A 15,133-nucleotide genomic window follows, 5' to 3' on the forward strand; every position below is an offset into this window, starting at 1 on the left:
TGGATTTTTAACTGGCCACGATGGAATATGGGTCAAGATCTTATATTTGAGGTTGTGATCCCTGAGGGGAAGTGAGTCTAAAGAAACCTTCCCTAGTCTCGGCTTGAGAAATAAACAAGTTAAATTAACAGGTCATGTGCAAGAAAATAACTTCGACAGGACAGTGTTTCCCAGCTGCTCCAGGACTACCATGGACATCTCCATAAACACTACCTGAAGCAATACTGGAACTGAGGAAGTATTGTTGTGTTTAAATTTGTTATTAATCATCAGGAAATGATTGATGGATCAGGCAGATGGAGATGGCTAGTCTTTTGATGAAACATCCGGGAAGTAGGAGCCAACAATTCCTTGGCAGAATACAAATAATCACATTCGGGCATTACCAAAGAAACAAAACCCATTTTGTTTATTTGTTGCCCTGGGAGTGTGGGCTATTGCTGGTATTGAATCTGTCATTGGCTCACCCTGAGGTCAGGGAGCCTCAGCAGGAATGGGACTGTGGAAGGTTTAGCCGGGACTCCCTCCCACACTGATCATCACACAGAAACAGGATTGTTCATCCAGGATCCTCCCACTCAGCTTCATCTCACCCCATCAACAAAGCTTCTAACTGTTTCTGCTTCACATGGGTGGCTCAGTGATTAGACTCACGGGACCTGGGTTCAATTCCACCCTCGGGCGACTGTCTGTGTGGAGTTTACCACATTCTCCCTGTGTCTGTGTGTGTTGCCTCCCCACAGTCCAAACCCGTGCAGGTTAAGTTGTTTGGCCATGCTAAATTGCCCAGGGATATGCAGGTTAGGTGGACTCGCCAATTTAAATGAGGGGTTACAGGATATGGGTGGGGTGCTCTTTGGAAGGTCAGTATAGAACTGACGGGCTGAATGGCCTCTTTTTGCACTATACATACACTTTGTGTTTTGCCTTTTATTCTGGAATGGGATGTAGGCACCACAAGCAAGCTGCCCTCAATAGGGTGAGTTCTCTGGAGGAGAGTTGAGAAATCAGTCACATTGCTATGAGTCCTGCAGTCACATGTTAACCAGACTGGGTAAAGGTGGCACATTAGTCTGGATTCCTAGCTCACTGTCACCAAGCCCGTGGCCCTTCCCCTATCTATCTTCCCCCATGGATATGTGCACACTGCCCACCTCCCTCTTCCCCTGTGGGGGCACAATCCACACTAACCCCCTGGCAAAAGAGATTTCTCCTAAGTCCTCAATGGGACTCCAATTGTGGGTGAGCCCAGGACAAAGATCAACCACACCCGCCCGGGTCAGGGTGCGGGATCACTGGCCAGTCCCTGCTGGGGAGGAAGAGAGATGGTGAAGAAGTTGGGGGGGGGGGGGGGGGGGGGGAGATGCATCAAGGGTGAGGGAGGGTGCAAGGGAGAAGGTGAGGGAGAGAGGGTGAAGGTAGGTTGAGGGCAAGGGCAAGGGCGTATGGGGAATAAGGAGAAGGAGAGCACGAGGGCACTGGTCATTGGTAGGAAGGTCAATGGGAACCTGGCACGGAGTGGGGTCCTCATTTTCTGCTCCATTTGACTCTTGGCAGCTGAACCCCCCTGAGAATGCCCGTGATGGGGGATGTGTCCCGACATCGCTCCCCTTAGTTACCCCTCCTCCATCCCCCACCCCAGCCCATCATATCCTTGGAGCCAGGAAGATTCAGTGCCTTGGTATAGCGCCTCTCACCATTACAAGGAGACCTGAAGCTGTTTAGATAATAGAGTGAAGTGTTTGAATGTGGGAACAGACAGCAATAGCTGATGCTTCTGTGGGAGAGAAGGGAATAGACGGTCCGAGTGGGTAGAGGTCATTGAAGTAGAAGGAAGACCAGTTGAAGTATATACAATCCCTACAGTGTGGAAACAACCCCTTCGGCCCAACAAGTCCACACTGACCTTCCAAAGAGTGACCCACCCAGACCCATTCCCATACCCTATATTTATCCCTGATTACTGCACCTAACACTACGGGCAATTTAGCATGGCCAATTCACCTAACCTGCACAATGTTTGGACTGTGGGAGGAAACCCACACAGACACAGGGAGAACATACAAACTCCACACAGACAGTCACCTGAGGCGGGAATTGAACCTAGGTACCTGGCGCTGGGAGCTAACCACTGAGCCACCGTGCTACCCCAAACAGAATGAACCAAGTGGGCTCCTTACTGTGCAGAGCAATGACAGGAGGACAATCAGAGCAGCCACAGTGCTGGAGAGAATTGAAAGGAGGCAGCGAGAGAGAGAGAGAGAGAGAGAGCTGTCAGTTTGCAGGCGTACAGGGGGCTGTGCAGTGACTGTGAGTCACAGGCTGAGAGAACCAGGGCAGATACAATGACACTGAGTTTCCGAGTGACAGCTGCTCCAGTCCAGAGAAGGTGCAAAGGGAAGTGGATCATCTCCCACACGCTGAAGCAATTACACATTCCGAGCAGCTCTAACACCGCTGCACTGATGGGCTGAACCCTTTGGGTATTAGTCAGTCATCTCATTTCTCCCTCAGTGTCTGAGCTCTGTGCTAATTCAGTGTGTGAGCATTCAGTGTGTGAGTCACTCAGTGCTCCTCCACAATCACTAGAGACACATGTATGAGAGACAGATTATTGGGGGGGTGGGGGGGAGATGCACAGTGAGAGAGAGACAGAGAGACAGAGAGAGAGACAAGGAGAGAGAGAGAGAGAGAGACAGACAGACAGACAGACAAAAAGAGAGACAGACAGAGGCAGACAGAGAGGCAGACAGAGAGGCAGACAGAGATAGGGAGGTGGAGACAGAGAGAGAGAGAAAGAGTGAGAAAGCATTGGGTTGGAGGGAACAAGAGGGAGAAAGAGACAGCTGACAGGAAGTGAAATAAAATAAACACAATGGAGGATGGGAGGGTGAGAATGCGGGGCATGAGTGAAATCGTGAGTGGGGAGGTAGGAGTGAGTGAGTGAGTGAGAATGGGGAGTCAGAGAAAGAGAAATGAGAGGACGTGGAAGGCTGAATGTTTGAACTTGAGCAGTATAATTAGCCTCTGTAGCCTGCAGCTTTCCTGGTATTAATTGTATCATTACAGCCTCTTAATGTATTCATGTTGGCCCAATGTTAGATTTAATTCAACTTTAACATACACAACATGCAGCAACTGACACAAAGGCCCATTCTAAACTATGCCTGCTCACTATCACTAGAAAAGACACCTGAAATATTGGGTATTAATGGCATGGGTTAGAGTGACTGGAACAGGGCAATATTGGACCATACAGTGTCGTCGGGTAAGACAAAGGGTGGAGGGGTTTGCTTTTTAATCAGCAACTTGTGGTGCATGGACATTGCAGCCCTGGGCAGTCACTGCTCCCCAAACCTTGAACTCCTCACCATCAAATGCTCACCACCATCTGCAGTATGACCGCTGCAGAGCCATTAAGAGAGCCAAGGACCAATACCGATCCAAACTGGAGACCCAGACAGACACCCGGCGACTATGGTAGGAACTGAATGACATCACAAGTTCTAAAAAGAGACAGTGCAAGGTAGCAAATGATGACACGTCCCTCCCAGATCATCTCAACGCCTTCTCTGCTCGCTTTGAGCAGAATTTCGGCGGAGAGGTAACACCTACTCCAACAAGTCCTGACGAACCTATCCCAACAGTCACTGCATCAGGGCTCGGATCAGTTTTCCTTCGTGTGAATCCAAGGAGAGTGATGGGACCAGACGGAGTACCAGGCCGTGCACTCAGGGCATGTGCAGACCAACTGGCAGAGGTCTTCTCGGACATCTTCAACCTCTCCCTGCAGCAGGCCCCTGTCCCTGCCTGTTTCAAGAGGCCAACATCATCCCTGTGCCTAAGAAGGCGCATGCAGCATGTCGCAATGACTACCGCCCAGTGGCCCTAACCTTGGTGGTTATGAAGTGCTTTAAAAGGCTGGTCATGGCATTAATCAACTCCAGCCTCCCCATTACTCTTGACCCACTACAATTTGCCTATCGGATCAACAGATCCACATCAGATGCCATTCACTTGCCCTTCTCTCCTCCCTAGAACATCTTGACACCAAGAACAACTACATAAGAATCCTACTCATTGACTACAGTTCAGCCTTCAACACTATTTTCCCCTCAAGACTGATTACTAAACTTAATGATCTCGGACTAAGCCCCACTCTCTGCAACTGGATCCTCAGTTTCCTGACCCACAGGCCACAATCAGTGAAGATTGGGGACAATATTTCATCCTCACTAACACTCAATACTGGAGCCTCCCCCACCCCCACCCCCACCCCCAGGAATGCATACTCAGCCCCCTACTGTACTCACTGTCTACCCATGACTGCGTCGCCAAATACCAGACTAATGCCATTTACAAGTTCGCTGATGACACCACGATAGTTGGTTGAATCTCAGATGGTGATGAAACAGACAACAGATGGAAGGTGGAAGACCTGGAAAGATGGAGCACCAGGAACAACCTAGCTCTCAGTGCCGGCAAAACCAAGAAACTCATTATTGACTTTCAGCGGGATGTTACTCATGCCCCCCTACACATTAACAGCACAGAGGTGGAACAAGTGGAGAGTGTCAAGCTCCTGGGAATGGTCATCCATAACAAGCTTTCTCGGACTCTTCATGTGGACGCAGTGGCTACAGAGGCCCAACAACATCTCTTCTCCCTCAGGCAGCTGAGGAAATTTGGCACCATGGTGAATACCCTTGCCAACTTTTATAGGTGCACCATCGAGAGCATTCTATCTGGATGTATCACTACCTGGTATGGCAACTGTACCATTCAAGATCGGAGACGGTTACAGAGAGTGGTGAACTCTGCCCAGACAATCACAAAGGCCAATCTCCCATCTATAGAATCATCTACCAGGCCCCACTGTCATGGAAAGGCTGCCAGCATTCTCAAAGATCCGTCCCACCCTGGCAATGTTTTTCTACAACCTCTACCATCGGGGAGAAGGTACAGAAGCCTGAACACGCACCAGTCGGTTTCAAAACAATTTCTACCCACCTGTTGTTAGGATACTGAATGGACACTCAAACTCTTAACATTTGCCTGTACCTGTGTTTTTGTTTTTGCCACTGTTCACCTATTATTTACTTATCTATGCTGCTTAACTCTGTGATCTGTCTGTATTGCTCACAAGACAAACTTTTCACCGTGCCTCGGTACATATGACAATAAATTCAATTCAATTCATATAATTCTGCCCATCAAATCTGTGCTAGCTCTTTGCCAGTGCACTCAAACAAATCCTACCACCCAATAACCTCCCCTGCTCCTGATTCACGGGGGGTCTTGTGGTACACTGGTAGTGTCCCGACCTCTAAGCCAGGAGGCCCAGGTTTATGTTCCATTGGCTCCAGAGCGGTGACCCAGCTCCACCCAGAGAACAAAAAGAAGCAAATACCTTTCCTGGCTTTAAAGCCAGGGACTGAGGAAGGGGCCGAGTCAGGCAATGCTGCAGATGCAGGGGAGTCGTTTTCTGATGATAAGACCATAAGATCTATATGGACTTCACAGTAAGGCATTGGACAAGGTTCCCCATGGGAGACTGGTTAGCAAGGTTCGATCTCATGGAATACAGCGAGAACTAGCCATTTGGATACAGAACTGGCTCAAAGGTAGAAGACAGAGGGTGGTGATGGAGGGTTGTTTTTCAGATTGGAGGCCTGTGACCAGTGGAGTGCCACAAGGATCGGTGCTGGGTCTTCTACTTTTTTGTCATTTACATAAATGATTTGGATGCGAGCATAAGAGGTACAGTTAGTAAGTTTGCAGATGACACCAAAATTGGAGGTGTAGTGGACAGCGAAGAGGGTTACCTCAGATTACAACAGGATCTTGATCAGATGGGCCAATGGGCTGAGAAGTGGCAGATGGGAGTTTAATTCAGATAAATGCGAGGTGCTGCATTTTGGGAAAGCAAATCAGAGCAGGACTTATACACTGAATGGTAAGGTCCTAGAGAGTGTTGCTGAACAAAGAGACTTTGGATTGCAGGTTCATAGCTCCTGGAAAGTGGAGTCGCAGATAGATAGGATAGTGAAGAAGGCGTTTGGTATGCTTTCCTTTATTGGTCAGAGTATTGAGTACAGGAGTTGGGACGTCATTTTTCGGCTGTACAGGACATTGGTTAGGCCATTGTTGGAATATTGCATGCAATTCTGGTCTCCTTCCTATCGGAAAGATGTTGTGAAACTTGAAAGGGTTCAGATAAGATTTACAAGGATGTTGTCAGGGTTGGAGGACCTGAGCTATAGGGAGAGGCTGAACGGGCTGGGGCTGTTTTCCCTGGAGCGTCAGAGGCTGAGGGGTGACCTTATAGAGGTTTACAAAATTATGAGGGGCATGGATAGGATAAATAGGCAAAGTCTTTTCCATGGGGTTGGGGAGTCCAGAACTAGAGGGCATAGGTTTAGGGTGAGAGGGGAAAGATATAAAAGAGACTGAAGGGGCAACTTTTTCACGCAGAGGGTGGTACGTTTATGGAATGAACTGCCAGAGGATGTGGTGGAGGCTGGAAAATTGCAACATTTAAGAGGCATTTGGATGGGTATATGAATAGGAAGGATTTGGAGGGATATGGGCCGGGTGCTGGCAGGTGGAACCAGATTGGGTTGGGATATCTAGACAGCATGGATGGTTGGACCGAAGGGTCTGTTTCCATGCTGTACATCTCTATGACTCTATGACATAAGAGTAGAGTTAGGCCATTCGGCCCATTGATTCTGCTCTCTGGCTGATGGCCCAGATGTGTAGTTGGACACTCCGTGACCTTGTGAATAATGTGGTCCCATCTCAGAGTTTCGCCAAGTAGAGGAATGGGGCTTGGAACAAAGGGATGGAGTCTGAGGCAGAGATTGAAGGCAGTGGCTCCACTCTTCTCAATAGTTATTTGGAAGAAGTTATACCAGGATTTTGGACAAGTCACAAACCAAATGAAAGAGAAGAAAGAGAGAGAGAGAGAGAGAAAAAAGAGAGAGAGAATAAAGAGAGCGCAAAAAGAGAGAGAGAGAGAGAGAGAGAGAGCAAAAAAGAGAGAAAAAAAGAAAGAGAGAGAGAAAAGAGAGAGAGAAAAAAGAGAGCAAAAAAGAGAGAGAGAGAAAAAAAGAGTGAAAAAGAGAGAGAATAAAGAGAGAGCGAAAAAAGAGAGAGAGAGAAAAAAGAGAGAGAAAAAAAGAGAAGGAAGGAAGGAAGGAAGAGAGACAGGAAGAGGAAAGAGAGAAAAAGATAAAGAGAGGGGAAAGAGAGGAGAGAGTGAGAGATATCCTGACATGCCTGGAGTATCCAGGAGAAACACTGGCCACTCACTTGCTTCTCGGACAGGCTGATGGGCTCCCTGAAGATGATCCAGGTCACACTCTCATTCAGGGGTGGTGTGGTCAGAGAGCCGGCGTATGTCCAGTAATCCTTGCATTTCGGCAACAGGCACTGTGGGTCAAAGTCCTTAAACGGAGCCTTTGTTTCCTAATGAGAAATGGATACAGATTTTGTGTTAGTCATGGCCATCTCAGTGAGGAACAAGCCTCATTAACTCAGCTCAAGATTTCTGAGGTTAATAACTCAGTGTAAGAAACAGGAACAGGAGGAGATTGCACAGAGACATGAAACTGTCCCACTCTGTAGTCTGATCACAGCTGATCCATTTGCTCAGCTTTCCTTTATTCCTCTATCCCAACATCCTCTCATTTTGTTTACACCCAAAAATCTACTGCTCTTGGTCTTCACTAGTACCCCTTGAACAGCCATCCACAGCTCCCTGGGACTTAGAAGTTCACATCCCTCTGAGAGATGTGAACTCAAGGGGCAACTAGGGACAGGTAACAGATGCTGGGCCCAGACAGTGACACCCATGTTTCATGAATGATTGTTTTTATATCTAGAGAAGGCGAGGTTTAAGGATTTTACAGGGTTGGAATGGTAACTATTCCCTTTGGTAGCTTGTCCCATGGGAGTGTTATTCTTGAAAGGGATGATGTTGGTGCACTGTCTTGGAAACAAACGGACCTTGCAGCTTGTGTGGATGGCCACATCACGTTAGGCCATTGCTGGAGTGCTTCTCTCTGTCCGTGTGAGAACAGCAAGGCTACCTTCCTCCTGCACTCCACTCCTTGCAATGAAAACTTGCCCAACACTTGCCCTTCTCTCTGCTGGCTGGACTTGCATCAAGACTAAAAAACCATCATCAGCTTTAAGTGTGCTCCTGTTTGGTCCAGATCTTGCTCAAGTCCTTTTACTGGTGAGTCAGAAGTCATGGGTTCAGCTAAAACCACAGTTTAGATCATTTCTTCACCATGATACTGGGGTCAAAGTGACTCTTTGTGAATAGGAATAAGCATTTCCTGCTTACACGGGTTAAATGGTCATTTAAGTCAATGTCTGTAGGACTTTCCTGCCTAGTTTGCCTGAGGTACTCACTGCTGTCTTTTGGAAAGTAACTGATTGTATTAATTAGTTGTAAGAAACTTTTAAAAAAATGTTTACTTGCAGAATACAGTGTCACTGCAGAGCAACTGTGTTGCTAGGTCCAAAGCCTTTTCGGGGTGGGTCCGGTAACAATTTGTGGAAGAGGATTTGAAAATTCTGCCAATCTATATGAAGTATTTCTTAAGTTCACTCCTGAAAGGCCCACCTCTATTTTTTACACAACAGTCCTACTCCTCAACCAGTGGAAATAAACTTAATTTATCAGTTTCTCCTCAATATTTTAAGTTTAATAAAATCCGCCCTGAGCCTTCTAAATTTCAGGGAATACAAGCTTGCAGAGGATAAGTCCCCATGAAATCTATTCAAATTGTTTTAGCAACCCAACAGGTTCCCTTCAGGGAGTGAAACCTGTGAGCAGTTGGTCAGACAGACTGTTTGAATCAACCACAGAAAACAAAATTGACCAATGAAATGACTAACGATCCACTTTGTGGTAAAGTGACTGACTCCAAGATAAAGCTCCAACATTTCTTCAAGGCAGTAAACTAATAGTCAAGGGAATAACAAAACAACCACCATAAATGTGAATGGAACGAGCTGCCAGAGGAAGTGGTGGAAGCTGGTACAATTATAGCATTTAAAAGGCATCTGGATGGGTACATGAATAAGAAGGGGTTTAGAGAGATATGGGCCAAATGCTAACAAACGGGACTAGAATAGGTTAGGATATCTGGTTGACAGGTTGGACCGAAGGGTCTGTTTCTGTGCTGAATAGCTCTGACTCTCTGTCAGATTTAAAGCTGCCCTGCCTCCACCCAGGGCAGATGGACAATTCTATACCACCACAAACATCGACCTTACCTTGAATTTAACCATGTACAAGGCATCTGTCAATTTGTGCATATCGGCATGTTTATCTCCAGTCTGAAAGAGAGGGTGAGAATTTTAAAATATAGTGAGATGAGATTGGCTAAGGGTATCTCTGATTAACTAATGTAGAACTTTATACTTCAGTCAAGGGCCATTTGGCCCACCTAGCCTGACGTCATGATATGGAGATGCCGGTGTTGGACTGGGGTGGACAAAGTTAAAAATCACACAACACCAGGTTATAGTCCAACAGGTTTAATTGGAAGCTCTAGCTTTTGGAGCTCTGCTCCTTCATCAGGTGGTTGTGGAGAATAAGATTGTAAGTCACAGAATCTAGACTGAGGTGGGACCTACTACCCACACGAACCTTTTCCACACCTTACCTCATTGGGCACACTCTTCCACTACCTTCTCCCTAATGGGGGCAAGTTCAACATTCTCAGTCAAGAAGAGTTTCTCAAGTTCCCTACTGGATTAGGAAGTGCCAACGTTATATTTATGGCCCCCAGCTTTAGTCTTCTTTACAAGCATAGATATCCTCTCTCTATCAACCCGAACAAACCACTTTGGAATTTTTAAAACCTCCGGAATCATGTTTGATTCCAATGAAAATAGGGAGGAGAAAGTGAGGTCTGCAGATGCTGGAGATCAAAGTTGAAACTTTATTTCAACAGGCATGCCGATATGCACAGCAGGTCAGGCAGCATCCAGGGAACAGGAGATTCGACGTTTCGGGCACAGGCCCTTCTTCAGGAATGAGCAGAGAGTGTTCAGCAGGAGAAGATAAAAGGTAGGGAGGAGGGACTTGGAGGAGGGGCGTTGGAAATGTGATAGGTGGAAAGACTTCCATATCCGCCACAGATTCACCTGCCCCTCCACCCACATCATCTACTGCATCCGCTGCAGCCGGTGTGGCCTCCTCTATATTGGGGAGACAGGCCGCCTACTTGCGGAGCGATTCAGAGAGCACCTCTGGGCCACCCGGACGAACCAACCCAACCAACCTGTAGCACAGCATTTCAACTCCCCCTCCCACTCCACCGAGGATATGCAGGTCATTGGACTCATCCACCGCCAAACCACAACAACGCGACGGTCGGAGGAGGAGCGTCTTATCTTCCGACTGGGAACCCTCCAACCACAGGGGATGAACTTGGACTTCACCAGTTTCTTCATCCCCCCTCCCCCCACCTTGTCTCAGCCGGATCCCTCCAGCCCGGCACCGCCTTCCTGACCTGCAGTCTTCTTCTTGACCTCTCCGCCTCCATCCTACTCCGACCTATCACCCTCACCTTGACCTCTTTCCACCTATCACATTTCCAACACCCCTCCTCCAGGTCCCTCCTCCCTACCTTTTATCTTCTCCTGCTGAACACTCTCTGCTCATTCCTGAAGAAGGGCCTGTGCCCGAAACGTCGAATCTCCTGTTCCCTGGATGCTGCCTGACCTGCTGTGCTGTTCCAGCAATAAAGTTTCAACTCCAATGAAAATAGGCTTGTTTAATTTTTCCCGATAATTATAAATCTCAGTTTAACTATCACGATTGTAAGTAATATGCTGTCTCTCCCGTGTCTCCATTTCCTTTATATATCACAGAAACCTCCTCTGAGTAACAGGGAGAGAGTGAATTCCCATGTAACCCTGGCTGAGCTGACAGTGACAGCACTGAAGAACCCTGCACTGGAACGCGAACCCTTCAGGTGGAGGCTGTTCACTGCTCTTTCATATCACCCGGGTATCAGTGGAATGGCCAGGGTAGAAATGTCAATTACTAAGGGGCATAGGTTTAGGGGCGGCACGGTGGCTCAGGGGCAGCACGGTGGCTCAGTGGTTAGCACTACTGCCTCACAGCACCAGGGTCCCAGGTTCGATTCCAGCCTCGGGTGACTGTCTGTGTGGAGTTTGCTGCGTGGGTTTCCTCCGGGTGCTCCAAAGGTGTGCAGGTCAGGTGAATTGGCCGTGCTAAATTGCCCATAATGTTAGGTGCATTAGTCAGAGGGGTGTGGGTTACTCTTCGGAGGATCAGTGTGGACTGGTTGGGCTGAAGGACCTGTTTCCACACGGTAGGGAATCTAATCTAATCTAAGGTTAAAAGGGGGTAAGTTTAAAGGAGATGTGAGAGGCAGGTTTTTTTACACAGAGAGTGGTCAGTGGCTGGAATGTGCTGCCAGTGGAGGTGGTGGAGGGGGATACAATAGCAATGTTTCAGAGACATCTGGATAGGTATGTGAATCGGCAACGAACAGAGAGATACGGACAGCATAGAGGCAAAACAATTTTAGTTTAGAAAAGCATCACGTGTTGGCACAGGCTTGGTGGGCCGAAGGGCCTGTTCCTGTGTTGTACTGTCCATTGTCCTTTATTTGTCGTCCATTGCTAACTGCCCCTGAAGGGAACAGCTTGCTGGCCCACTTCAGAGGGTAATGAAGTGCCAGCTGTTTATGAACAAGGAACGAGAGGAGGCCTCTCAGCCTTACGAGCCTGCTCCTCCAAATCAATAAAATCACAGCTGATCAGATTTGAACTTCAACTCCACATTCTGCGTAGGATCAGTGAGGTCTACAGCACAGAAAGATGACCATTCAGCCCATTTCCTCTGCACTAGTCAAAAACCACTACCTAACCATTCTAATTCCATACCCTCAATATTCATTCATCCTCTCGGTCATCAATAATCTATCACCCTCTGCCTTAAAAATATTGAAAGATTCTGCACCCATGGCCTTTTGAAGATTTGGAATTCCAAAATCTCTCAACCCTCAGAGAGCATAATTCCTCATCTGGGTTTTAAATTAGTAACCCCTTATTTTTAAACCATGACCCTCTCATCTTAGAATGTCTCACAAGAGGAAACATCCTTTCCACATCCATCCAGTCCAGTCCCCTCAGGATCTGAAATGTTTCAATTATGTGACCTCTGACTAATCTAAACTCTCGGGGATACATGCTCAGTCTGTCTAACCTTTCCTCAGAGAGCAATCCACTCATTCCTTGTTCATCCTGTGGGTCTGGAATCATAGGTAGACTACATCAAGTAGAGATAGCAGATTTCCTTCCCTAAAGGACATTAGTAGTGAACTAGATAGGTTTTGATGACAATTCATGGTAATTTCATGGTCACAATCACTGAGACTAGATATTTATTCTCAATTCTAGCAATATGAATTTAATTTAAATTCCACCAGCTGATGGCATGGGATTGGAACCCAGAATATTAGCTTGGGACTTGTGATTGCAATTCACCATATTCCTACAATGCCAGTCTCTGCTCTGTCAAAGAAAGATTCTGTGTTAATATCTCAAAAAGCAGCGGAATTCTGCCCAGTCTCCCAGCCAATATTACTCTCTTCACCAGCATCACTGCTCAGATAAGACCATGAGAAATAGGAACAGGAGTAGGCCATTCGGCCCGACTGATTTCCCGACTGATCAAGAATCTACCTCAGCCTTAAATATACACAAGGACTCTGCCCCCACTGCTCTCTGTGGCAAGGAGTTCTAGAGACCTCAGAAGAAATTACTCCTCATCTCAGTCTTAAATTGCTGCCCCTTTATTCTGAGACTGTGCCCTCTGGTCCCAGACTCTCCCATGAGGAGAAACATCCTCCCAGCATTGACCCTGTCAAGCTCCTTAAGAATTCTGTATGTTTCAATGAGATCACCTCTCTCTCTGCTAAACTCCAGTGAGTACAGCTGAAACCTGTTTCGCCGTTGGTCCTAAGACTGTCCCTTCATAACCAGGATCATCCCAGTGAACCTTCTCTGAACTGCTTCCACTGAAATGATATCTTTCTTTACATAAAGACACCAGAACTGATGACTGGTCACTGCTTAGTGGGTGACTGACAGCACAGATTGCTGCTGTTTTCGGAATGTCATGTTTCCTCAGGAAATTACTGCCTGTAAAGTGTTCGGAGGTCAGAACCCAGCCCTGTTTAAAAGTAAATCATTTCTTTTGAACAAAATAGATTTGCTGCAATAATTGTGGCAGCTCTGACCTTTGGCTGGAGTCAGCGACATATGCACACGTACAGACACACAAACATGTGCACACATTTGGACACACATGTAAACTCATGTACACACACAGAGACACACAAAAAGTTGGTTATTGTAGATTGAATTTGATGGAGAGTAAAACGAGAATGATTCAGTCGATATGACAGTAAGTGTTCGCTCTCTGGCCATAGAGGTCAGGACCTACCTCCAGGAACACACCGACCACAGCCAGTCCGTCATGTGACCCTGCCGCCTCCCCAAAGGTTTTGTACTTTGTCGAATTCCAGTGAACCAAGTGAAGCTGAAAGAGACGGAGAAACAAACTCTGATTGTCCACATCAGGAGGGGCCAAGATACTCCCCAGTCAGCAGCATTCAGTCTGATTCAACTGAATCAGAGAATCATACAGCAGGGAAACAGACCCTTCAGGCCAGCTAATCCATGCTGACCAAGTTTCCCAAACCAAACTAGTCCCAATTGCCAGCATTTGGCCCGTATACCTCTAAACCTTCCTAATGCACGTACCTGTCCATTTCCCTGCAAACAGGGAATCTGTCAGCTGCAGCACAAAGAGCTCAGACACAGCTGCTGCTCAATGCAGGATCTCCCCTCCAGCAAGCTGCAGTGGATGGAGAACAGGTATACAACACAGATCCTGGTCAATTCCAGCTGTGTGATTGATAGGAACGTTAATCCAATCGCAGGAGTGGCAGGTGGAGTTTAACTTAGATAAGTATGAAGTGCTGCATTTTGGAAAGGCAAGTCTTTGCAGGACTTATACACTCAATGGTAAGGTCTGGTGAGTGTTACTGAACAAAGGGACTTTGGAGTGCAGGTTCATAGCTCCTTGAAAGCAGAGTTGCAGGTAGATAGGATAGTGAAGAAGGCGTTTGGTATGCTTTCCTTTATTGGTCACAGTATTGAGTACAGGAGTTGGGAGGTCATGTTGCACCTGTACAGGACATTGGTTAGGCCACTGTTGGAATATTGTGTGAAATTCTGGTCTCCTTCCTATCGGAAGGATGTTGTGAAACTTGAAAGGGTTCAGAAAAGATTTACAAGGATGTTGCCAGGGTTGGAGGATTTGAGCTACAGGGAGAGGCTGAACAGGCTGGGGCTGTTTTCCCTGGAGCATCTGAGGCTGAGGGGTGACCTTATAGAATTTTATAAAATCATGAGGGGCATGGATAGGGTAAATAGACAAAGTCTTTTCCCTGGGGTGGGGGAGTCCAGAGCATAGGTTTAAGATAAGAGGCAAAAGATTTAGAAGGGACCGAAGGGGTAACTTTTTCACGCAGAGGGTGGTATGTGTATGGAATGTGCTGCCAGAGGAAGTGGTGAGGCTGCTACAATTAGAACATTTAAAAGGTATTTAGATGCGTATATGAATAGGAAGGGTTTGGAGGGATATGGGATAAGTGCTGGCAAATGGGACTAGATTAGGTTGGGATATCTGGTCGGCATGGATGAGTTAGACTGAAGGGTCGGTTTCTGTGCTGTACATCTCTATGACTTTATGATCTCTAATCTGGTCAGGACTTGTAGTGCCACTGTATGCTGGGGTTTGACTCACCCAGTTTGAAGCCATTTAGTTTCTAAGGTAGGGTAAACGGGAAGGACTCTATCCTTTATGGAAGTCTACACTAGGGGACAATCTAGTTGTGGTTCACATGCTGAACGATCTCCAAACATGCCACTTATAGACTGTTCACACAGAGTCTCTGTCACTAATGCCCCGATAGATTTAAATTTCTTGTAATTTAATGTATGGACTCAATTGCAGACAGTTCCAGGAAGAAGCCTTCATACACCTGAAGTTAAACATATTCAGCTT

The 15,133-nt window shown here is 46.9% G+C and overlaps 1 protein-coding gene across 1 annotated transcript in view; it reads right to left on the reverse strand.

Moving 5' to 3' along the window:
• Positions 1-15,133, reverse strand: part of ca7 (carbonic anhydrase 7) — a 46,493-nt gene that overhangs the window by 14,227 nt on the left and 17,133 nt on the right. The window contains exons 4-6 of the mRNA XM_087995699.1: positions 13,505-13,600; positions 9,292-9,354; positions 7,315-7,470 (exon numbers count right to left, since the gene is read on the reverse strand). Coding sequence (XP_087851825.1) covers positions 7,315-7,470; positions 9,292-9,354; positions 13,505-13,600 — 315 coding nt within the window. The remainder of the gene's footprint in view (positions 1-7,314; positions 7,471-9,291; positions 9,355-13,504; positions 13,601-15,133) is intronic.

Source organism: Chiloscyllium plagiosum, unplaced genomic scaffold (genome assembly GCF_037043375.1).
Source record: "Chiloscyllium plagiosum isolate Xiang-an unplaced genomic scaffold, Cpla_swu_hap1 HiC_scaffold_17, whole genome shotgun sequence".
In the NCBI taxonomy this organism is placed as follows: domain Eukaryota; kingdom Metazoa; phylum Chordata; class Chondrichthyes; order Orectolobiformes; family Hemiscylliidae; genus Chiloscyllium; species Chiloscyllium plagiosum.